Source organism: Labrus bergylta, chromosome 3, assembly GCF_963930695.1.
Source record: "Labrus bergylta chromosome 3, fLabBer1.1, whole genome shotgun sequence".
Taxonomy (NCBI): domain Eukaryota; kingdom Metazoa; phylum Chordata; class Actinopteri; order Labriformes; family Labridae; genus Labrus; species Labrus bergylta.
In genome coordinates this window covers 17994936-18021405 of record NC_089197.1, presented here as the reverse complement: position 1 = coordinate 18021405, position 26470 = coordinate 17994936, and the positions used below count along the sequence as shown (strand labels likewise).

At 38.5% G+C, this 26470-nt stretch overlaps 1 protein-coding gene across 1 annotated transcript in view; it reads right to left on the bottom strand.

Annotated features, from left to right (window-relative positions):
* The window catches only part of gpc5a (glypican 5a), a 117567-nt gene that overhangs the window by 33930 nt on the left and 57167 nt on the right, over positions 1 to 26470 (bottom strand). The window contains exons 7-8 of the mRNA XM_020635921.3: positions 21965 to 22085; positions 10341 to 10503 (exon numbers count right to left, since the gene is read on the bottom strand). Coding sequence (XP_020491577.1) covers positions 10341 to 10503; positions 21965 to 22085 — 284 coding nt within the window. The remainder of the gene's footprint in view (positions 1 to 10340; positions 10504 to 21964; positions 22086 to 26470) is intronic.

Sequence of the window (26470 nt, the reverse complement as noted above, 5' to 3'; positions counted from 1 at the left end):
GGCAGACGGCAGATGAAAGAGGGTAAGTGTCGATTAGTTGCCAGGCCATCGGAGAATAAAGCTGTCTTAATAAAACCTTCAACATCTGTGCTTATTGATACAGCAGACTTCTTGGTAGAAGGACTGTGTGTCTGACACCGGGCTGATTATTAAAACATTCCACACAATGATGTGTGCTTGCCCTTTTCATGGTTCATTAATACAATGAGATGTCCTTCCACATGCAAGCCGCAGCTCATTAAGCCTGCCATTAAATCATGCACGGTGTGAGAAAATGATTGAAAAACAGGAATGTGCCATTGGAGATAATGACAACTTACTGTGGTTAAAAAGCTCTACTTGAAAAAAAACAAACACCTGCAAAGCAAATGATAAAGAAATGCAAGGTTTCTATTATCTTACAATAAAAATGTCATTATGTTTACTGTGGCAAATCAAAAAGCAATTGCATGTTTTTTTCCCGTGCGAGCGTGGTTTCAGTAAACGCGAGCAAAGACGTCCAACGCAAACACTCACTTGCAACGTGTGTATCTCATCTAAAGCCAAATCCAATGTGAGCTGTGACAATGCGTTAATACCGATATTAATCTGTGCTTTCATCTGTCTGCTTTGTAGCTTACCTAAATTAAAAGGTACACATTTTCTTATTTGTAGCCTGGGCACACAGTGAGGAAAATGTGATTTTTTTTCCATATACTTGAAAAAGGACAGAAACCAAATAGAAAAAGCATTGAAGTATTGAAAAAGTATGCTATTCAAGTTCTTCAAGCCTGCAATCTACGATCTTCTTTATGCTCATTTTTTTCAAATAAGATCATATATTTCACCAAATATTGAGGTAACATAAATATACATTCACACTATCCTGGGCCCTAAAGGCCTCACTGTGGTTTTGCAGAAACCTGCATTAAGGTGATATGTTTGAATTTAGCATCACACGTTTTTAGATGAATGTGACTAATAGATTCTAAGATGTTTTTAATGTGAGTGATCATCTTCAAAGGCACTACATTACCTCCCCAATTTTAGCTGGATAAACAAGACGATTTAATAAGTCACACACATCTATCATCCCTGATAGTTGAAAGCAGACTTGGTTGTAGAAAAGTGCATGATTATCCATATGAGTTAGATCAGCCCACAGCAAACGGGGGAGGCGTTGATGATGAGTCACAGGAGACTGATTACATAAACTAATCCCGCAGTGAAGCTAAAACCTCAAACAATCTGCAGATGAGTAGGAGGCAGTGGGGTTAATATGTTGTTTAAGGTGGTTTAGTAAACTAGGGCATTTCAAGGTAACCTTAATTCAACTGAGAAACAAATATTAGCATATGGCACATGACAGGCAACACATCAACAATGAAAATAGGTCTGAAGTTACCAAGGAAACAGGGCAGCTGTTGCTCAGTTGGTGGAGTTGCCGCCTCTCAACTGGAAGGTTGAGGGGTCGATCCCCAGCTGAGCAACATGTTCAATGTGTCCTTGGGTAAGACACTTAACCCCGCATTGCTCCCGCTGCTTCGCTGCTTCGGTGGTAGTGTATGATTAAATTAGTGTTGTACTTACTCTCTGATGTACGTCGCTTTGGATAAAAACGTCTGCTAAGTGAATTGTAGAATTGTAGGAAACATGGACCTGGCCCATTCAAGGCTTTGAAAATGGGAAGCCCAAGATTGAATGGGAGAAGTGTTTCATTTTTCCTGGTAATGCTGCCGAATTGGAACAATTCTGACTTTTTCTTCTTAAATTTCTAAAATATGCTTGTGAGGAATGATTGTCTACATTTGAGACTACAGGTCATATAGCAACCAATCTTGGATCAGTGTCAGAGCTACCAGAAGTTATGCAGCAGCAGAAGTTACACAGAATAGCCATGGGTGTAGAGACAGATACTGGGTTTATAAGGCCAATAACTCATGAACTGTGAGGTCTAGAATTAAACAATTACCCACAGGGCTTACAGCTGCAGATAAATACGGTGGATGTGAGTTTTATTTCTGATAACAGAGTTTAAAATGTTTGACTGCAGAATCAAAATTAGCATGATTAATAAAACATCATTCCTAGAATTTTCACAATTAAGCAATGTCAATCATGAATAAGTATCATCATCCAGCCTATGAGGCCACTGTCATATTTTCTTATGCTACGAAAACCAAACCCTGCTCCAATATATATGCTCCTGCTAAATATTATACTAGATTAAATTCAAACTCATGGATTGAAGGTTAAAAATTAAAAAGGTTGTATTCTATTTATTAAACCTTACACGACCCGTTTTAATTAGGTCAAACATTTTGCATTGAGCCTGGCAGTGTCCCAGAGAACCAAGAACTTTTAAGGAACTTACCAAGAATGGCTACATTAAGAGGAACCAGGGACTAAATGAAGTTCTTGAGGGTTAGATCAGATTTTGTTTTTCTGCTCCAGGGCTCAGGAACTTTCTGGCAGATTTTGAGGACAGGCGTTAGCTGAACTGTCAAAACCTAGACACTGCAGATGCACCGACTTATGTACCACTGAGTTGATAAAAACAAGAAATACTCTGTCATACACTTATAATAAATAAATTAAATCAAATTGGCAAAAAGTCAGTCACATTTTTCTAATTTGGTTGTGCAAAAAGTTAAAATTTGTTCTTGTTATCAAATCATTTGCTCTTTAAGCTCCGGACCCCCCTGACAGCAGATGGTGTTTTATTCTGGACTCTCTGGCAGCCACCTCATCTGTCTGCTCATGACAGGAGCCATTTTACTAATGCACTCATGAAAGCTTCCTCTTTCATGCAGTGTCCTTGACGCTCACCTCAAATGTCTCCAGCTGCTGTAGGAGGTTTGGGGATTTTGGGTGGATTCTTCTAAGGGTGTTGAGGACTTTCTGTTTTTCAATACCAACAGTGTCAGTTTCTTCTGATTTATTTTTATGTATGTTGCTTGTACAGTGTTCCAGCTGACTACGTGATGACCAGTTGGCCATGTATTAATGGGATATTTGTGCATGTTGGACGCTGATGCCTTTCTTTGGCCTTCCTGATTCCTAAAGCTTTCCTGTTTGCAATCTGTCATGTGGCCTTTCAGTAGTTTTCGACCCCTTCAGTTCCAATTATTCTCCCTCCATTTGCTTCCTACCCAGCTACATTTTCCCACTCCAAATGGCTTCCCGGTGTCATTACTGTAGATCCTCTTGTCATTCAGCCTGATGGCTAACATGTGGACGAGGTGACTGATGGAAGCCCCCAACATGAACCTTTATCCACTCTTCAAGCTGCTCTGACTGTACAGGGTTGAAGCCTGTGCAGGTGGATCAGCAAATCATATTCACTTGTGCAATCGAGTTTGAGAGCAGCTTTTACTGTTTTTCTCCACAGCTCAGTTGAGTTCCTGATGATGCCTTTTATTGTGTTGTTGACCTTGTATACTGCAAGTCTGCTCATGAATCCATGATTAGTGAGTATATATGCTCTCTGGGCCATATGGTTAAAATTAACATCATGAAAATAAGGTCTTGTTTGGGAGGATGTACTTACCAGTGCTATTGATCTTTGTTCTATTTTTGCATTACACAGGTGTATCCGACACCCGTCTGTATAATGCAATATTCTTCAACACCAAAAACTGCAACCTCCAAAATGATCACAAAGTAGAGTCAAAACTCTTTTAAGTTGTTTCAACAAATACTGAACACTTTAACCCTCACTAGTGACTGCAGGTTTGTTTCATTAGATGATATTGATTTAAGATAGCGTGTATACTGTCCATCTCAATAAGTGAAAAAAGAATAACCAAACTGAAGATGACTATATAATGAAGTGAAATGCTGTCATGATGTATTTCATAACACTGGACAACCGAAAAAAATGCATCAATCGCTGATTTGCATACAAATATTATTTTGGTAACATGGTTGGTGTTAATATACGATCCAAGGAAGTAACAATGTAACATTACTGGAATATTTCCTTGCTACTATGAATTTGACTCAATTAGAAATTCAAAATATTGCACGTCTTGCACTATCATTCCTATATCTAACCTTAACTTCGATGTCAATTTGTATAATACATTTTGCACAGTAAACACATAATTAATCTGTGAATTATTATGATACATATGTATGGCCCAAATATCCAACAGTACTGCATGTCAAGTACTTAAAGCTATAGCTCCACCTCAACCAACTTCAACACATGATGTAACAGCTAACTGTGTAACTGTGTTACAGTAAGAGTACTTTAACTTTGGGGTACATTTTCTTAATCATACTACCATTTAGTTTTTTCCTCATTTAGAGTATTTTTTTCTGTGCAATATTGCAAGTAAAGTAAAGTAATGTGGATACTTGTTACACCCTGGGGCAGACACAGCTCTGACTAGTTACTGTCAGCCTCTGGTGTCGTTTCCAGACCTCCCGCTGAGATTTGCTTGTGTGTTGTAACACATGTCTCTTCAGCTTCAGGACTTTGATGTGTGATGGTAGAATCCATGTTGGATAGTGGTTGGATGGTGCTATTCCCTCGTGGGTATCTTTTATGATCAGTATTATCCTGCCTGTGAGGGTAGGACTCTGGTGGTGGTGCTGCCTTGTGGTGTGAACGCAGGATTTATGGTCTCCCAGTAGGTTTGGATAAAATCAGGACTTATGTAAAGGTAGTCGGTCCCTGCTCTGGTAGATTACACAGACCTTAGATCATTTAGCACAAGCATAGGTATTACATTATTGTCCTTTCATCCAAACATTGACTTTCAAAAAGGGAAGGGTTAGATTGTTTTTTTCAACAAGATTTTAATTATTTTGATGACTATATGTGTTCCAAACAGATTTTGATGATCTGAAATCTTTTAATATAATTCAGCCAATACCAATTGGAGAGAGAAATCAATAACTAATACGTTAATTGGGATAATTAAACTGAACAAGTAAGGTTGTCTGTTTATCAGACTCTGGTCAAAATCTCACAAGACCCGCCACTGTAAATGATTTGGATCCATTATTACCGGCACAGAGGAAGGCAGGAGTCACAGCAGGTGACCTAATTTGATCTCACATTGTAATGGGGATAAGGATCTTTCTAATAGGCACAGCAAAGCATTACAGGGCCGGTTAGGAGAACTCCAAACGGGTCCCAGTGATGGGCCTATTACTGTATATGTCTCACAAAGTGGTCTGATGTAATTTTCTATCCCTCAGATCTCACATTCAAAGCTGGAACATACACAGCAGGGTAAATTATGACTGAAAATTATCACCTGACATTAGATAAGGGAGAGTTCTGCAACAGTTACAAGCAACAGCTCCATGAAGTCATTTACTGCTGGCCTGTGAGGTAGAGGCTCAAATTACATCAAACACTCGCCTGCAGAGACACTCCTAATTAATAAGAGGGGTGGTAAAGCAGCCTCTCCCCTTACCCTCATTGTGCTTACTCGCTAGGAATCGATTTGTGTCTCTCCTGCTGCCTCAGTGTCTGACAGATGTCTCTTTGCAGTACAGTGCTCATGCTACAAGCAGTCATAGTGTCTGCAGCTAAACCCCACTACGACAGATAAGAAACAAAGAGCTGCCTATCGAGGCTGATGCATGAAAAACACTCTTAGTTGTTCCCCACCGCAGGTTTTGTTTACAGGAAACATAAATAGAAGGTTTAGTTTTGGATTGAGTATAAAGTTGTAATTAGCAACAAACGGTAGAGGCAAGCACTTTTGTATTGGCTTTTGAAATATCTCATTTATTACTGCATGGTATGACCTGATATTTTGAAAGTATGTTCCAGTTGTTTACCATGAATCACTCTGATTTATTATTTAATTTAAAGGCAACACCAATTCAAAGTTTGAATTTTTCTTGTGAAATATCTTAACAATTCCAAGACAAACAATCGTGATATCTTAAGTGAAACCATGACTTTTCCTCTAGAATCACCAGTATTTGACAGCTATGTTTTGATGGATATCCATTACAGTTTGTTCCAATGTTCAAATTACCATCATGATGCATTGAAAAACTAGGTTATCCTCTGCTTACTCTGGTACTTCTGTAATTTAGTCAAAAATATTAAACCAATACTTTAAAACATGGTACTTAAGGAAAGCCTGCATAAAAACACAACAACTTAAGCTTAAGTAAGATTTATACATAACATTATACCTCCATTACAAAACAGAAGCATTCAAATTTGTATTGTGAGCATGTTAGCATGCTAATGCAGCCTCACAGAGACGGCCGTATGGTTTTAGTTGATTCTGTGATGTTCTTAATGTGTCGGGATTAATAAGCCCACCATGGCTAAAATAGGTATGTTATATTCACAGCTGAGCCAGGCAAGGTTTTTATGTGATTAAACCAGGTGTGTAATTATCTCATCATAAAGTAGGGCTGCAGCACAGAATTGTCTCATCACATCTACCTCAGACCCTTCGGCCTTACCTTATTTACCACAATGCAGTTCTAGATATGAAAGCTAAAATACAAGAGCTATCTGGAGGTTTGAAGATATCTTATTAGACTGAGATGTAGAAATGGTGTACATTACGCCTTGTCTTTATGAGCATTCCAGTTATTTGTTGTCATTTCTAACTATGTTCTTGGTTATGATGCTTAGCATGTGCTGTAATAGGCAGGAATACACAACAGCACTGTGAACTTTCAATAGGTTTGACATTGAAGTAGCAGTTCTCAAGTGTTTGTATTTTATTTAATTGGAGAAGAAGCTGAATGTTTGAGGTCGCTGAACCGTTTGACAGATTTGTAAGTCAATTAAAACAGGGAAGAGGATGAATGAAAGATCATGGATACACGCTCTCTGTCTTGGAGTTTTATTTAGGCACGAGCAGTCAGTGCACCTCCAGAATTTGGTGAATCAATACTTTTCTGTTTTCGCTGTGTGCTCTTATTATTTGTCTTGGTTTACCCAAACAACAGAGCCACAGACTGAGACTCAGACAGGTAGCTCAACAATCTGAAGTAAATTCCAACCTGCTACAACCGGTTAACATAAAAAACACATTTCTAAAGTAATAACAGCTCACATTTCTGCTTCTCATCACATACAATTCTTTCTCACACAACAGTAATTCTGCTTAATGAGGATAATCTCTAAATCAAGCTGGTATTGTCAGCATTGGGCTTATCCCTTTTTATTTCCTTATCATGCTGATCTATCGTCAGCATGTTCTGGTGATAAAAATCAAACACAGAAAGGAAAAGGGATTATGGGTAATTGTGGAGAAAGAAATCAAATCAAATTATACACGGGTGTTTAAGAACCTAGCATTGCAATTGCAATATCACTTTCCTTTTAGAGGCAGGCATGCTTTACATAAAACAGCAGGCGGGAAGGCATCACACAGCCCTCTAATTTCTATATAGTTTCAAAGATCTGAACAAAGACCAAAACAGCATGTTTTTTATGACTTTGTTTTTTCAGCACATCTCACTCTTCCTGTAATTTCATTAACATTTTAATATTTCCACAACAAAAAACAAGTTATTCCAAGGTGTTTTCATCCTTGCCTGCTGACCTTGTGTTTGTCTTGATATGTTATTAGCACTTTGTGTCTTACCTCACCTTCATGGATTTCTTACCAGGGTTTGTGGTTGCATTTGTCCTTGGTCCTAGTAGTTGTATTAAATATTGAATTTCTGCCTCTTCTGCTCTCTGTTTTTATGTTTTGCACACTGACTAAGATAAAAAAAAAAAAACTAACAACGTTCATTAAGACTGGATCTCCACCACTGTGTTGTGTCCTCATTGTAGACGATTTATCAACTCTGTACCTGCAGCGAGATGCAGTAAGTTTGTCCTAATTTTGCCTGTCTTTCTAGCAACAGATAAAACTAAATAAATTACACTTTCCACCCATGGGGGAACAAGGTATGTACTGACTGGCAAAGCATTTGGTGACAGCTCTGTAATACTGATACAGATTTGCAGTATTTGCCAATCTGATCAGAAATATGAAGATCACTATGGACCCCAGACATTACAAACCCGCTCCCTGCAAATGATTAATCTGCTATTTAGCATATGATGTCATCAAGCATCTTCTAGTGACTTCAACCAATCCTTGAATTAAAAGACAGTTGGCAAAGACTCCTCTCCTGCTTTGGGGCATTTCTTTATGTAGTCTTGATCGGTGTGTATGCATCCAATCTGTGCATTATGTTTAGAGGATTTACAATTTGGCAAAATGAATGAATGAACTCCAAACATGAAGTTCTCTGTTGCATCATGCGGCTTGGTCTAGCGTTTTTAAAATCTCTGCCTCCCCTGCAGTCTTTACCTGTAGGCTGTGAGAGTTCAGTAAGATTTACTACACAACCTTACTGGAAATGAAGCCCGCCCTCATACAGATGGAGGCAACATCATATGCTTTATATGGAAGAATGTGGTTCACATTTTTAGTCTTTCCTGCAGGGCTCTCTATGACAATATGTCAATCCTATTTAGCACCCAAGGACTCGTTAATTTCTACCTCTCAGCTAAATTGGCATCCAAGATCTTGTGTAAATGCCAATGACCAAACGTTCATTCATGACTAATAGTCTCATAGGATTAGTGGTATGACACCGATAAGTGTCAGTAAGTGTTATACATCCAATATGGTTACAATGACGCTGGAGGATGATTCAGAGAACAGTGGGATGCGTGTTCATCTGTGACCTTTATTCACTCCTGCAGGCTGAAGAGGTGTTTTGGTTTAAACCTCCAACTTTCTATTTAAATTGTGCCCTCAGATAAACACAAAATGACTCAATTCTGAGTTCAAGAGAAACACATGCATTTATTATATTTTTTTGAAGGTAAGACCCTTGGTGTTGTCCAAGAGCTGTGTTTTGCTTCGGTAAGATTACAGAGCTTGTTCTCTTTTCTTTTGAATAGATAAAATGGATAAATAGTTGCAGAAAGTTTGCTCTGTGCTTTCATCTGTTTTATATGGATTTGGGTTAAGGTGAGCATCTCCTCAGTAACAGAGAACAATAAAACAATAAAAAATGTATGTATCCCTAGCTGATAATTTGTCAAATTACACAAAATAAAACCAGAAGAAAGTAACCTACACAGAAGAGCAACTTAAAAATAATTTCGAAGCAATACATGCTAAAAAAAAAAAAAAAAAAAAAAAAACTGCAGGAGGTCTTGGTCAGGTGGGGGATCCTCAGTATTTGTGCGAGGGTCAGGCAGCAGGGGCTCAGCAGAGGTCAGAGCTGACAGTGGGTCATAAATATGGCAGACAGGCTGAGCTGGCTTGTGACAGGGAAAGGGCGGTTCTGCTGTAATGGGTGGTAAATGTCAGAGCCTCCCTACAGCCTGAGATGAGCGATTGTTAACGTAGCTTCCCTGAGCCTGAGCTGCCAAAGCCTGGAGACAGTCTGACGAGCAGTAAAGGAAACATTTACACGAACAGAACGGCTTGTTTGGATGACCCCCCCCTTCCCCCTCCCCCCCCTCAGCACACTCCCCTCCTGTCGCCATAGGCAAAATGAGACAGGTGATTAATCAGGTTGTTAGCATGTTTGATGGAGAGGAGAGAGGAGAGGAGAGGAAGGAATACGTGTGCTGGGAGGAAAGTGAGAAAGGTAGTGAAATGAAGACAAGAGCTCCATCGTTGTGATTCATCAGGGGTTACCGGCCCTCGTGGGAGCAATAATTTTTAAAGTAACAGGCCATGATTGCAATAATGTCCCCATGGCAACTATTATCTTTAATGACTATTATTATGGCAATCATAAAAGGGAGACTGGAGCAAGTCTTATTAAAATTATTATACAACTATACTTTGGAATGACTCGTCTGATCCAAATCAAGTTCTGCAACTTTAAATGTAAGCTGGACATAGAGCAGCAGTGGATGAAATTCAGTCTTGAAACTCTAACATTTGGAGTGTGTCATCATAAATTTATTGTTGATACTTTTCTGTTGGTGTTGTTTATTTTCCTTAAAGTTTAAGATACATTTACTTCATTTATTTTTCAGGTATCATGAACAAAATCCTTGAACACAGAGAATCGAGATGATTTGTACCTGAGATAGCAACCATCTTTTCGCAGCCTCCAGACAGATACACACTAACACTATACTACTGATCCAATCAATAGAAAAATCAGGTTGAATAGAATACATACTAAATGCATACATCTGACAAATACATACATTTAAATCCTTACACTCCCTCCTATATACTAAAAATGCTCTTTCCCACTTAGATGTTATATAATTGATATTTTACCCCCTTAGGAAATAATATGGAAGCTTGGGAAATGAGTACTGGGTTCAAATGTATTTGTGCAGTTAATTGGTTAATTGATTGATAAAATTACAAAAATATTTTGAGACTTACTTTTGGAGACTCTGGAGACTTTCCTTCTGTTCTCGCCAGCGCCTGAACCATCACAACCATCCTCATCGTCGCAGTCGCCGCTGTAACGCCCCTCTGCGTCTCCACTTCCTGTTTCAATCTGGTCTAGAGACCCCAGTTTAGGAATGGACTTCCCCTGCAACAACTGGGAAAATGAAATCAACATTTGTAACTACTTTCCATAGTTTTTTTACAGAAGCAATTTGGTTTAAAGTTAGTGTTGACTTTGTGTCTATATGCTCACTCTATAAGCAAGCCTGTATTTCCAGCTGCATGAAGCACTGTATCTACAATATATGTATATCATATTCACATTCAAAATTCACAGCAGGATACAGGGAACAAGGTCCTCTGCTTGCAAGGACAGCACAAAATATACTCTCAAAAACTGAATAAAAAAGCAAGGTGAAAATGCAAAAAAAAAAAAAAAAGTCTTATTCTCGATTCCGCGGAGGGGCTGAAATGCAATGACATTTTTAATATCATTTTCTGCACAATGTTTGGCTATATCCTAAATATTCATACAGCTTATTAGAATTATTATGACAAACGTTATGAATACTTTTTGTTGTTTGTTTGTTTGTAAAAAAAACGACTAAAAAATGGCTTAAAAGTATTCTTGTATTCTGGCTGTTGACTTAATGTTGAAACTGACAAATAGAATTAACATTTGTACCTTTTAACAGTGGCTACAAACTACAAATTAGATGCATCTGTAGTATGATTTAGAAGACCCTTCTGGGCTGCAGTGGCCTGCAGCTAAACTTTCTGCCGTATTGCTGTGCCGCACAATCTCAATCAAAGACTTTGCGAACTGGGTACCGGGGGAAATGCATAAGCTAATTGGCTCATTTAGATTCATGATGCGTTACTGAAACAAGAGGGGCTTCTGTGAGTTGATCAGAAAGGTAGTGTCTATGCTAATTAGTTACTGTTGTGGTTCAGTGCAGGGGAGCAGAATGTGTCAGGGTTTCTGCGGTGGCTGAGCTGGGACATGTATCTGTGCTGGTAATGAGCCTGTCTGGGGTCTCTGCCCTTCAACGCTGACAGGTTAGGAGATGGAGAATGAAGAGTTTAGGCAATATCAGCCATATGCCTAATTTTGGCATGATTTCTTCTTTCCGTTCGTATTGGATATCAAACAAAAACTTGTGATCTATTATATGGAATAATTTGTCTGCGGTGCCAGGGATGAGTCTGGTCGGAGAGTTTAACCGATTGTGAATGTTGTGTTTCACAGTGCTCCAGGGCTCAGTATGTTCACAGCTCCAAGGCTGTCTACTCTGAACCTCATTGACAGAGGAAATGGCATCTTGCCAATTAGTCTGTGCATGTGATACAATACGTAGGGCTAAGATTCACGTATCTGCAGTGTGCAAGTAGAACGATTAAATAAGCTTCTGCATACAGGTATGTGTAGGTGAGGGTGAGAAAAAGGTGTTTTTCTTTCACTCTTTTTCAAATATAGAAACTTCTTGATTGAGCTACTTTAGGTCAAGTCTCAAGTTATTCCCTAGACAGCTCTAAGCATGAGTGTATTCCCAGGAGAGTTGACTCTAACACAGCTCTAAGAATCTGAAACATTGTCTATCTTACATATGTATCAAATGTATAGTTTCTGTTCCCAGTTCCCTTTTGTAATGGTTGCATGTACACATGTTGGAGGAACACAATCTAAGCATAGGGCTTATGATATTCTTTATTCTTGCGATTGCCAACATATTGATGCCAAGCATTGTCTGTGCCTGCTAGTGCTTGTTTCTCTGTGCCATAGGGCTGCATTGTTGTCCAAGAACACATCAGTGAACACTTTAGCACTGGGTGAAATGTTACTTCATTAAGATTAACATGGGCACTGGATATTATTTTGAGTTGATCCCACAAACACCCTCCTGCTTCCATAAGTCCTCACTAGTGCGACAAATCCGCAGCTAAAAATAGTGTAGAACAAAAAGGACTGTTTTTACTCCTTTAATAAACTCAAGTAACCTTTCCTTTGAGACATTAATAAGCTTCTTCTTTTATTATACTACCTACTTATGACCTGTTTTAAAGGATTTTCATCTACAATAGGAACAAGAATTGGAGGTCTGAGTCAAACAAGGAAAGTCTGAGAGGATTAAAAGATCAACTCACACAATATTGGGTTTGGTCTTGGCTATATAATACTAATTGTTGGATTATATATGGCTAATATTTAGCAGCAAAACAAGTCTCTGAAAAACACAAAAAAGAGTAAAAGAGCAATAATGTAATTCATGTTCACTTTTTTTTTTGTTGGTTTGGTATCTGGATGTTGACTTGATTTGCATCAAACAGCAGTTATGCCTTCAATCTTATAAAGTCTTGTTAGTTTTATGACATTTTACAGCACATTTGCCCAAAGCTGAGAAAACATTAAAACCTATTTGACCAAACCTGTCAATCAGTATGAGAGTCAATTCTTTCAGTCTCCAGGAGCAGGGGAGAAACTTGTATTGAACGGCTCCCCTGCTGTTACTCTGTTATGAAACAGCCTGAGTGGTCCAACAGTGTTATTAGGCAAACTTCTGTGAATGACATGAGGCTTTGTCCAACACTGGCTGTGAGGCTGCCTCTCTGATTCACTCAATGCATCTCCAAGAGAGAAGCTGCCCTTAGCAGTCACCCTTGGGCAGGCCTCTGGCTGTTATTGTAGAGTGTGGAGAGTAAGGGCCAACCAGATAATACCAATCACACTTCGAACAAACAAACCTGGCCACAGGCACACAACTGCACACATAGAATGAATTCTTTTTTTTTTTTAACACAGAGATCCTCAATTTATTTGTATTTTCCTTTTTCTTAAATTGCTATGAACTTTCTTTTTTTTGCAAATACAGGTCAAACCCAAGATATTTTGAGCTCCACAATCTGTTATACTTATAATTATAACCTTTAATATGAAGAGAACCTTTAATTGACTCAAACTTTTATTAAAGGACAGACATTTATATTAAAGTTACTTCTTCATTAGCAGATATTTCCAGTTTCAAATCGCTGTGTTCACTTGCGGTAGCTGCTCTTATCTTTTCATGTAAATGATAAGGCATTATACTTCTATTTCATTAAAACACTTATAATTAGAAGAAATCATTCAAAGACAACTGGACAGACTGGTCAAGGAAAAGAAAGACTAAAATAGGTGGCAATCAAATTCATATTTCCTGGTCAATTAAAATTGGTTTTCATGTTTTACATTACATTTTAAGTAATAATGAAAATCTGCCAGCAGCACTTCCATGGCCAGACATCCTAAGTGGTAAATTTAATCACCACTCATTTCACTTATTAGAGGAATAGTACCAATACACAAAGTGCAAAAGCAATATATGTAACCACATTACTAAATCTAGAAAAGTGGCAAAAAAAAAAATAAAATAAAAATGTACTGGTAGAAACGATGACCATGTAGCTCCGGCTGCAGGCCCAGACTGAAGGAGGGACAATTTAAAATACATTGAAACTGTTTTTCATGATTGAACTTTGTGTCAGCTACTGGTCAGCTTTATTAAAACACTTCTAAAACATTATTATAAGCCCGGGATGTACCATGTTTTCAGTGCTAATTATTAATGTTAGCATGCTAACATGCTAAACGGAGCTGGTGGACATTTCCAACAGTATGCCACAGCTTTTTTGTGTCAAACTTTAACATCACAGAGCAGCTGGCTCCTTCTTTTGGTCGACAGGCTGTATCATGTTTATTGTTTGCATGCGTCGTTGTTTTCCCCCTTATCTTGGTTACCTTGAACCGAACAGCCGGCTACATTTTATGCATTTTTTAAACTCACACCCTGTAAACATTATAAAGTTCTCCATAACACCAGCTCCTTCCTCAGAAAACCACAACAAAGAGAGCAGTTTGTTGAGGCGTCTCTAAAGATTTGCAGTGGGAGCTGAGGCTCACCTTTACTTTCATCACTGCATCATAGAAAGTGTATATATCCTGACAGGCTTGCATCACAGGGTATGTGTTGGCAGTTTTGACTGTGCAGGAAGCTGCAGCAAAACACAGCATAGCTAGCATCAAAAAGATACTGGCACCGACCTCCTCCGGCTCTGTGATATCTTCATTAGCCGCTGCATAAGGAAAGCCCAGAGCATCATCAAGGACAGCAGTCATCCAGCCCACACACTATTCTCACTCCTGCCATCTGGAAAAAGCTAGGGGAGCATTAAATCACGCACCAGCCGTCTCCTAGACGGTTTCTTCCCACAGGTAGTCGGTATAATGAATAGCACCCACACACCCACACACACACAGATATACACACAAACAGACACTAAAACTCTTTGTTTAGTGTGTTATTTAGGAGGTGTCAAATTAATCATACTTTCCTTTGTGTGTTTTTTTTTAGTTCAAGGTTGAGTGCTACAGTGCAACTATTATTTTCATTAGAGTAATTCAACTGCACATCATGTTTGTTTGTTTGTTTTTACCTCTAAGTGTTTTTGTTTAACCTCCTTAAAAATATGCAGCTATATAATACAGCATAAAATACAGGCAGGTTTTTTTTTTTATTGTTCTGCTGTCTTATGCTAAGAATATCCGCCTCTTGTCAACTCCATTTCTTTACCTAAAGCCATTAACTTCTGTACTTTAGCTGCGTCTACAGAAATGGGACAAGGCCATGGCCATATAACTTTGTAGCTTGTAGGGATTATAACTATATTTATCCTGCCTACACAATTTAGATTACATTTTCCACCACAGTCACAGCCAGGAGTAGTCTCAAAATGCTGCATATACTTCAAATTGACTGTGAGTGACAAATGGCTTACACTTCTAGTCAATTAAAATGTACAGTGTAGATCATGTACAGGGTATATTTTCTAAGAGGTGCAGGGTGTAATGTGGCAAAGTGAATCGCACCTTCAGAGATCCAGCAGATGAATGGAGCTGTGTGTGGATTGTACAGCTCAGGAGTATTCACTTTGAACACATCCCCCTGTATGTAAATAGAGGGTGGAGGAGAGATCTCACAATGATCATATTTGCCAGTCAGAGGACAAAAGTGTCAGGATGCGAGTCTGCTCCCAAGACGCTCTCTGTCATTTTCAATCTTCCTCACTGCAGCTGTGACAGGGTGGTTATCCGGGCCGAGAGCAGCGGCAGCAGCAGCAAAGACGCAGCAGGTCAGTCAGTGAGAGGACGAAAAAATGAGAATATAATGCGACCGTCAGATAAATACAATCATCCAAATTATCGCAAATTTTACTCGGTAACTGTAAACTTTGAAGGTTTTTTTTTTTTTCACTAAAAACAAAAACTATGGTCACCATATGTGTTTGTCTGGTATTGTCCAAATTTCAATCTAGGAGTAACTCATGTCCCACAAATATCTCCATAATATATAAATACCTCGGCTTTAAAGGTCACTACATGAGTAACTACAAGAAGTAACTACAAAAAAAACACCTATTTCTTCTTAGAGTGTCCTGGTCCTACTCTTGATTTTTCTTTTTCATTATAAGACATTAACAATGAACCACAGATCTGTAATAAATGCTGATTTGTCTAATATGTGTCAATCAATCAATGCAAAGTTCATGATGGCTGCAGCTATTTACGATGAACAATCCGGAAGATCCATAAAGCTTGCAGCTCTTGGTTTCTTAACCTGTCAGTATGCTAACTGTTAGCTGTCATATTCTGTTCAATGTTGTGATCATGGTGTTGAAGGATGCACTTTGTGGGTGAGCTAAGTAAAGTAACTGCCCCACATTTGATGAAAATGCTTAGTAAATATGGCTGCCCTACAGCAGCTCCTTGTATACTATTGCTAAATACTCAATGGAAGACACATGCAACAAAATAAATATGGTATTTTTTTTAAATCCCCAATTCACTGTCCTGCTATCCTCTACTGCTCTACTACTAAAGCAAAAAGTGTATTTCTCCGCAGTTGAAATTTTGCCCTATACAAACACACTCTATACTCCTTTTTGAGGTACTTTTGGTCAAAACTACAGTGCCAAGCTGTTTTTATATATTCATGTTTTTATATATTCAAGGGGGATTAAAGATTTATGTCCTGGCACCACTGTGTTTTGAGCTGAGTCTTAAAATAAGGTAGAAAAGTATTAAGAGATGTGGTGTAATGCCAGCCTTTTTATTGAACCATAAAGCCCAAACTTTACCAATTATTCTCACAGATCTCAATTCAACCATCAACTGGCCATATTTTAGCTGTTATGAGCAGATGATGTTAGTGAACATCACTGACCAACAAATACAAATACAGTGCAAGAGCCTTTTTCGCCAACTTGAGTGACGCATCTAACGACCAATTACACAAAGGGGATTATGCTGCTGTTGCTCAAGATGGATTTTAATCATGGATAAACACATGCAATCATTTGAGATAAAGTTGTTATCGACAGGTATGCAGCTAAGCTGGATTTGTCTTTGAATGTTTTTCATTTACAGCCTTTACCACATGGGTATGCAGAGAGCCACAATGATTCTGGGTTTAAAGCAAATTACTATGCTGCAGGTTTGAGGGTTTGTCTTGTCTCCAATTAAGACGAGCTTGCATCATCCGGTTATATCTTACTCTTCAGATTCCTTGCTGGATACCAACATGAATTAATCACACAAACAGAATGGTGTAAGTCACTGAGTGTTGGTGTGTTAAAGTATCTCCAGAGAAGAGGATGATGGATGTAGCCAAGGTCATCTTTGCTGCTTCTGCACTTCTTCTTTAACAGTCAAATGTTATGAAGTGGTGTGCACATATAAGAGCACAACAAATAAAATCGGAATATATTCAAAGTGTTAATCCTTTGAACGAGGAGGGGAGGGGACATGAATTATTCAGAAGAAAAACTGCTGGTCAACCACCACATCAATGGCTGGTAAATAATTCAGCCAGCAGATCGGGTGAGTAGCTGCTTGCTTCTGATTTTGATTGAGAGACAGGGACAGGGCCTGCTTAGAGATTCTTGATGGGTTTTACCACATCAAGAGGGGAGGACAGGGCTGAGGAGGAGCGAAGCCAACAAATAATTCATTGGAAAGAGCTGCTGATGAACAAGATGATGAAATCTGGAGTTTGTACTCCTCAGATTGCATGATGAATTTGTCAATAGCTGCATTTCTGTCCTGTGTTTTCCTGTGGTCTCGGCTGCAGAATAGCAATGATGCATTTCCATTTGGTTGTAGGGAAACTGGGAGAGCTTTCAGCTCTTCAGTTAGTCAAGGTCAGCGGCAAATAAATGTAAATAGTGAAGAACATCTCTGAGATGAAAAAAACATGAAAATCAACATTTGCATGGACACATCATTCTTATCCTCATAAAAAATGCCCATGGCAGTGATGTTTTTAAAGTAATAGAATTTCACCTTTTGCCCGCATCCATATTTCAGGGTACACTTTTCTTTCCCTCTGCAGCCGTTCAAACAGGCAGCCTGCCATTCATGCATGCATGCACACGTACTTTAAGGTAAGTTTCACCATATTAATGAGGTGCACCAATACTATAGTGATTTATAGAAGCAATATACTGTGTGGGGTACACCCAGATGTGCACACAATCACTCATGTGTACAATTGAATGAGTGTGTGCACTGGTATATGTAATTGATGTTTTTGCTGGTCATAAAACGAGCCGCCATTAACCGCCACATACTCACACAAACCCTCTACTCATCCCCCCACCCCACCCGCCTTGCATGCAGTATTTACCGGTATCCTCAAGAATCAGAAAATACAAAAACATTTTAAGGTTCTTCATTTAACTCGGGCTTCATTTCTAATCGGAATATGACCCACATATCCTCCTGTAGCTTCAGTTTCCATCCTCAAGCTGCCACACTGTCACTGAAATTAGGACTTCCAAGAACTGCCTGTTGTGTATTCTGCTTAGCTTTACTGTGTGCTTCATGACATGCATGATCAACAACTTTACAAAAAAAAAAAAAGGAAACAGTTGAGGAAAAAAATGCGAGCGTCTAAGATTTATGTTGACAATTCAGGTCGTACACACAGGAAGACACTTGTGCTCGCACTTCAGCGTTTAATGAGATGCCAATCAGAACTATTTGCAAATCAGAGCCACTTGCAAATCAAGTCCCAATGAGATGATAATGCAAAGTAGACTCAAGGACCGTGAACACACAAGCTGTTACATGAATAGTAACAGATGTAGAATATGAAGGTCTGCTACTCAACACTTGTAAGATTTCACCTTCATTTATGTTCACTGAATAAACAAATTCTATATTTTGTTCTGCGTGAAAGAGTGAATCCAGTTCACTTCAGATAGAAACCACAAATACTTAATTATAACTCGTAAGGCAAGGTGACTTCAGGACAAGTCTATGATGCTTTTGACAATTTCTTTCTCTAATCTGCAGGAGCCATGGGACAAAACAAACAATGATAAATGATTTCGCAAATGAGTGCATTATGTAACTGATTTGAGACTAACAAAAATCAAAACAAAACACTTCCCTTTGAGGATCACTTTGACCCAGTGATGGAGTGTAATTTGGCTCGAGTGTACTCAAGATGTTGCAACAATTAATTTGTGCTTCTTTGCGTTGGAAAGTCCCATAAAACCCAAACACAACCTTGGAATAGCTTACTGCAAAGAGTAGCTCATTTAACACAATATTGGGTTGATTACCATTATGACTACATACAAATTAGACAAGGTTTGCCATTTAGCAAACTGAGCAAGAACAATATCTGTACTTTTTATTTTGTCTGATCGTGCTGGAGGCAGTTCTGGCAAGGACCAGGAAGGATTTGGCAGCACTTCTGCAAAAGGGTAAATGTGGATTTCAACAAGGGCAGATTTTAACTAGTTTTAACTAGTTTTCTTTTTTACAAGAAGCTGCTTTTTGAACACAACTGAACTTCTGCACACTATTTTAAGAGCAAAATAGATGAAAAAAACAGTTGAAAAAAATCTTAAAGCTTAAAGGGATACTTCACCCATTTGCATTAAGCTTTGTATCATTATAAACCTCGTAGTCGTGCATCCCGCCCTCATTTTCCCCTGAGATGGGAAATCTTTGTCTGAAAAGGAGCTTCCGATGATGCAGAAATCTTCATTTTGCTTAATCGGAAGCTGTAGGTGAAACTACAACGCAAGTTCCTCCAACCAGCCTGTTGGCAGCAATAGCCGTGGCAGCTGTCCCGCAGCTATATTGCTAGGTTGCTGGCCGCCGCCGGCCGCTACCAGCTCAGCAGCCGAGACATAAAGCCTGCCTGTCGGCGGCGGTGAGGACGAGGAGCCCGGGCCGGCTCGAGCTGGGGTAGACTGGTAGTGTTGGTGCTCACTGTTTGCCTATAGACACAGACAGAGAGTCTGTTTTCTGCCAGGAATTTCCAAGATAGCGATTCAATTCTGGAAGAAATCTCGGAATCAGTTGAGGAAACGGCCTTAAGTGTTGAATTAAACATGTCTGTAAATGTTTTTATTACTATATTTCTACTGCTATATTGTATATTTTGGAGAAACTCTGGGATTAATAAAGTATTTCTGATTCTGAACTAGAGGACCTTAGTGGGAGTGGCCTGCGGTGTTGTGCATTCTGGGATTTGGTGTCATTCATCCACACGAGTCAAAAAGACACTTTCTGCCTTTTCATGGCCAAGAAGGCACCAACTTCAAAATGTATTTCACATTTCTACTACATATATGACCCAATGTCAATACAGATTCATGTTTCAACGGGTGAAGTTTTTTTCCTGTATCATTGAGGAGGATTTGATGTCTCAACTATTTTTTTATTGAAAGAAATGTGTTGTTTTTATCATTTTTAGAGCAGCTATATTTAGTATATAGCAATGGATTTCATCTTTTTGTTTTCTGATAGCATTGTGGCCCTTTATTTCACCACCACTGCTGTCTGCCTCAATCCCACTCTCAACAGGAATTAATTTAAAAAGCACTTAAAACCCAATGCACACAGTCTGCAGCAACAAACAGTAGACATATAAAAGGTAACTTGTCACTTGTGAACATAGTGGAGAATTTAGCAGCTACGACGGTGCATATTCATTCATAGGATGATGAAACAACAAGGTAAGATGCATAAATACAGTTTAATGAAAAAGAAACTCCAAAATAATACAAATGTTTCTCTGTGACTGCTGAATTTGTACATTATAATAAATATGGTAACAAATGTTCATTATCAACATTAAAAAATAAATTAAATCACTGATTTGTGATGATAAAATGCTTCCACTGCCCCTAAGTGGCCGAAATAAGTTTTTATTAAAGCATGGATAACATAGTTCTTGTACATAGTCAGTCATGTGTTGTCATTTTATTCAACAAAAACAATCTGCTGAATATCTTTATAAATGCATCTTTAACTGTTAGTTTATATATTGATACTGACATGATCTCACTGATTTATGATCAGATATTAAATCAATGGGAAGCAAAAACTGCAGTAGAGGAACATATTTTAAGCTCTTGATAACAATTGGATATGAATAATAATTTAAGAAAGAGATGAACAATAAATATGGACAAAAAGAGGTGACTAGTGCAAAAGTAAAATCACATCTCGCTGAAGGTTTTGCTCCCAGCAGATTATGGATGATTGTATAATCTGGCCTGAGCTGACAATCATGGTGTGTTTCATAGAAGTTACAGTAAATCTTTTGCAGAAGATTAATCATTTCTGAGAAGTCAAGCTCATAAAACTTTTGCCTTTGGGGTTAAAAAATGCAGAGCCACAAGAAAGAGGTTTAAGAAGCAAAAGAGAGAGAGAACGGCACAGTGGATGTCAGAGGGATCAGGTGCTCTCAGATGGTTATGATATAGATTTATGTTTCCTGACATCCCACAGATGGTGTGAATTAGTCAGGGAGGGGGTGCCAGCACCAGGTCAACGGAGATGACCTGGCCTTCAGCCCGCCACTTGGGAAAGCAAAGCAACTGACATGTGAGGCTGCTGTTACTGCAGTGCAACAACCAACAGCTGTTATTGAGGCTACAGGAGAGGAAGTGCATCCATAAACCGCCGTAATCTCATCAACCTGAGAGATAACAGGCAGTGAAAGAAGCTGCAGCTGCACAAACATGCATTAAAGCAGGACGGGGGATAGAGAAGCTGCATTGATTTGGACAAATAGGGAGATAATAATTTCATACGTATGAAGACACACAAACAAAATCAAATAGGTTTCTAAATGTGTTACGATTGATTTTTTTTTTCATTGCCTAGCGATGATTTTGCATTTTACACTTTTGGAATAGCTGTTTTCTATTAGCCAGTGCTTACTGGTAATATGAAAGAGGATATAAATGTTTTTGTATAAAGAATAATTCATAGAAGGAGAGTACAAGGCTTTTTAAGTGGGTATTTCATTTCAAGGTAATTTGGTCGTGCCTGTGTACCTTGATGAAAAAGCCCAAAGCTAACGACAGAGACTTAATGTTCCATAAAACAAAGAAGCACAGAGAATTAGCAGATCGCCTGAGGAGACGCTTACCAGCTGCTGACGAGATGAGGGATAAATAAAGACTGAAAGTGGATGGAGATCTGCAGAAAAGATTACTGAAAGGAAGAAATAGTACACGTGTTTATGGTGTAAATATTTCAAAGAGAGGCTCACCTGATTGATGTGTTTCAGTTTGTCGATGATCTGATTGATCACAGGGTCCGCTCCCTTTACTTTCACCTCGGGGTTGTCACTCTGAGCTTTTATGCCGTTGCCCACCACCCGCAGCGTGTAGCTGTGAACAAAAGATAGAGAGGTCTGTAAGTATTTCAATATCAAAGTTTAGATTTTAAGATATACTAGTTCATTTACATTTTGCATATCCATGCTTCTCTACACATCATCTCTAGCATACTTAGTAGTGAAATATTGTCCTTTTCACATTTAGATTACACATCAAAACATGTGATTATTTAACAAAATCAGGTTACATTTAAATATCCAACAGCTTGTATTTTAAAAATACAAGAGCAGAAAAGAGACCAGAAACACATAAGAACTGTGTGGTCAAATTAGCCTTTTTTTTCTTGTCTCTCCCATAATAATCTCACAATTTTAGATTTATTTTTGAGGGGACAATCAGTCTAAATTACAAAACTTCATATAAGGTATAGAGAGCATGAAAACTTCAACACACTTTCCCTTTCCAACAGTTAAAATGTATTTATTTACCTTGCACAGTGTGATTATGACCATGTCATGAACATAAAGGAGTTTGAATTGTATATAAAGAGATTGCTTTGGAGTTTTTTGTGTTTTCTGTGACTGCATCCCATAGAGAGAGCACCTCAGACCTGTCCAGTCCAGGAAGAGCTAACTCAACACTCTCACACTGAATAATTTCTCTTTTTCTTTCAATGTAAAACACTAAAAAATAATCAATATTCACAACTCATACAAAGTAGGACAATTTGTAGGGCTACCCTGGGGGTTAAAGTTGGAATTGTGATGTAGGGGAAACATGATTCACCTGCACATGGACTGCTGTCTCTGCTGCAGCTCTCAGGCTGCTTATAACACATATAATACAATATATCAATCCCTTTATGTTTGCTCTCAGCTACGAAACCATTAGACCATGCTTTGAGTACAGTATAATCAACTATTCATTTGTGATTTGGGTCTTATATTTTCAATGTTGGGCATTAATCCAGGCTGTAAAGCTGTTCATTGTTGTTATAGCCTGGTAATGGGCTCCAGCTCAGCTCAAGGACTCGTCTCTCTTTTAGTTTCTCTACACTCTGTCAATTCTAACGACTCTGACCATGGCAGCAAGTGAGTGAGCACAATCCACTCACATCTCAATCTGCAGCATATCATTTCATCAAACGAGTGGATCAAGGTAAAGTCAGGCATTGCAGAGAGACCTGTGCAGCTCTTTGTGTATGCCCTTTTTTGTGTGTATGTGTGTGTTTGCAAATTTGTCAGAACTGACAAACAAAGCAGACCTCAAAGGTGTCGACCTGATGTCTCTTTGAATGTGAATATCTGGATAAGAGAATGATTAATAAAAAAAAAACACTGGCTAAAATGTTTTTGTGGCAGCAAACACAAACTTGTTTAGCTCTTCAAGCAATCCGAGGTCAGACAGAAAGTGTATGAATAAATAAAGTGCAGGAAGCATGGCTGCCTAATTTATTTAAAAGAAAAGGTGGGTGCCAGAATTCAAATGTAGTCAGCATGTCTGGGTCCTACAGATTTTATTTTGATCATTTCCTACCAATGGGAACTCCTAAATGTGACTACTTTTTGAAAAAGAAAGCTGCCGTTTAGTGTCCTTTTCAAAATGTTATCAGCAGTTAGTCTGTTATCTCTTTTTTGTCATTCTTATGAGGCTCTTACTCCTCTCTGTGTGTGGCCTCTGTCCTCCTTTTGTTGCTGCTGTCTTTCTTCTGGCAGTCACGGCTAATGAAATATTGAAGTGAACATTTCAAATCTGTCCACAATACCAAGGCTATATGGTCATTTAGAGAACAGATGCCCATAGCTAAAGTTGTGTTAATGCTTTTTAAATGCTTTGAAAGTACAAAAGAACCCTGTCAAAGTAGAGAAAGACTAAACCACATCAGAGATTTCATGGAGGACGACATTCACATATCATTTTTTTTCTTGATTTGTGCTTATGCCAGTTAGTTTCCTTTAAAGTTCATAAACCCTCAGTTTATTTCTTGTAAAGAAATAGGTTTGTTTTGCCCTGCAACCACTCAAGTGAAGTATAAGAAGTACATTTTCACCAACACGTTAACTAATACCTTTTTCACACTCTGTGAAATGATTCTCCTCCAAAAGATGTTTAAGTCTGATGATTTTGGCCTCAGATGACCTTTTAAGATTCCAGATTTTAAGAACACAAGCCCTTACACAATTCTTCAATGCTGTTATCTCCTAACAGCAGGTTTTTGATGTTTAAAGTTTAGTAGTTAGGGTACGTTATTAAGTAGTCGGTTAGTCTAACTGCAGATTTGGAAGATAAACTTTCTCGGTATAAAAAAAAAATCTAAAAAAAGCCAAACAAGAACAGAATTACATACACATATAATGAGGGATGTAACGATTCACTAAACTCACGATACAATACAATTAATGATACTGGGTTCATGATATGAATCTCTCACGATTTATTTCACAATATGAGACTGTAGACAAATTATGACTGAAAAAGATTCCTTCAGGGGCTGCAAACCCACTTGTCAGTGTGGTTTGGCCTTTTAATGTTCATTTTCTCTCAACAAGGGGAAGTGATTGGAGCTTCTCATTGTGGTGTCGATTAAATGCTGCATCATGATGTTTGTAGTTCCCTGTCTTCTTGCAATATTCTCACACAGTTTTTGTCTCGTCTGTTATCTTCTCACCTCTTTCATTTTCTGTCTTGGGGGAAGCCAAAATGCTTCCACACCTCCGATTTAAAAGACGGTGGAGCGTCCTCAATTTCCAAATCTTGCTTTGCAGCTGCCAACCGCCTCTGCTCTACAGCTGCTGACGCTCACCATATTACTGCAATTCATTTTTCAGAGTACCGATGTGAACCTTGACACCTTTGAATCGATTTATCACGATTTTACGATTAATCTTTCCATCCCTACATATAATTTAAAAAAAATCTTATCAGTAATCAGCGTCAGAGTTTTATTGAATTGCATGAATGCATAAAAGTTCTTTCATCTTTAACCTAAATGTTTTGCCACTTTTGGTCTGTATGATTTGCTGGTTTTAAGTTTTAGTTTGATGAAAATCTATTATGACATTTTAATGTTCGAGTTAATGCAGTTGTTGTAGGCCTATAGTTCCAGCAGAAACTCTTAATTTGTGCTTTTAATACCTTCTTCATGGTCATGTAGATTAACGAGTACTGTCCCTGATAAATAAAGGACTATGATTAAAGAAATACAACTTCAAACCAAAGCACACTGACATATAGAATTCATGTTTTGATCAAGGCTTTGATCAAAAACATGCTGCTGGTGGGTTTACATTCCTTCAATCCAAACTGTGTTATAACATCTCTCATCAATTAGGGAAAGTTATTTTCATATAGAAAAGGAGAGTGAGATATAAGGAGGTTGGAGACACTTGCTGCATGTTGGATTATAGAGTAACCAGGTTTCTGCGCTGCATGTAAACAACTTCCCAGATTTGCTGCCAAAACATGATATTCTGTCTTCTTCTGTCAATACATGCGATCTGATGGACTTCAATGAACGTGTGAAAGTGAAGGTGCTGTTGGCTCTCTGCCTGCAGCTGGAGACTGATGTGTTGGGACTAATCTGCACCTGAACGGTAATACTGGAGTAATGATCCCTCAGCCTCCAGCTCTGTTTTAATCCCTGGACACACCTGCTGAGATGGAGATTGTATGTGTAAAGACTGGAATAATGATAATCCCTGTTGGGTCTGGTGCTACTATTAAAGTGTTTAGGGTATACCTGCTCGGAAAATAAAAGTAAGAATCAATTGCAAAGGGAGGTGACTGTTCCCCTCGTGCACTTGTAGCCTCTGATAATCTCATAGATTATTTAGAGTTATCACAAGATGCCTTCCTGTGTAATAAATAGCGCAAAATCCACTTCTTCATGACCTTTCCTGCAGTCTTTTCCTCCTTTCTGCACAGTGTGATTAATAGCAGATTGAAAAGATTACATCAGAGCCATCTGTGCAGTGTTCCACAGAATGAAAATGTGTAGACACACATCTGTTCAAAAAAAAAAAAAAACTGTTATCAAAAACGGTCTTTTATTGTGAAGAGCAGAGAAATGCATGAATAAAGTTGCCTTAAATGTGGAGAAATGCATAAAATATCAGAATCGATGCACACACACACACAAACACACACACACACACACACACGCCGGCAGCTCGGATTGCATTCAGTGAGCGTTGTATTTCATTATGCCACAGGGAACCATAGCCTGAAACACATACAATCTTTTGTACAACACTGCAGGACCGGCAATGCAACGCAAAGACACTCGAGGGGTTGCAACAGCAGAAAAATAAGGGTCTGCTCCTAAAAAGGTGTCACAGAGAGAAAACATTGATCATAGCCATCATCTATTCCTCAGTGTGAGTAAAAGGCATACAGTGGCATCAAGCACAGCCTACAAGAGGATATCAAAGAGCTGA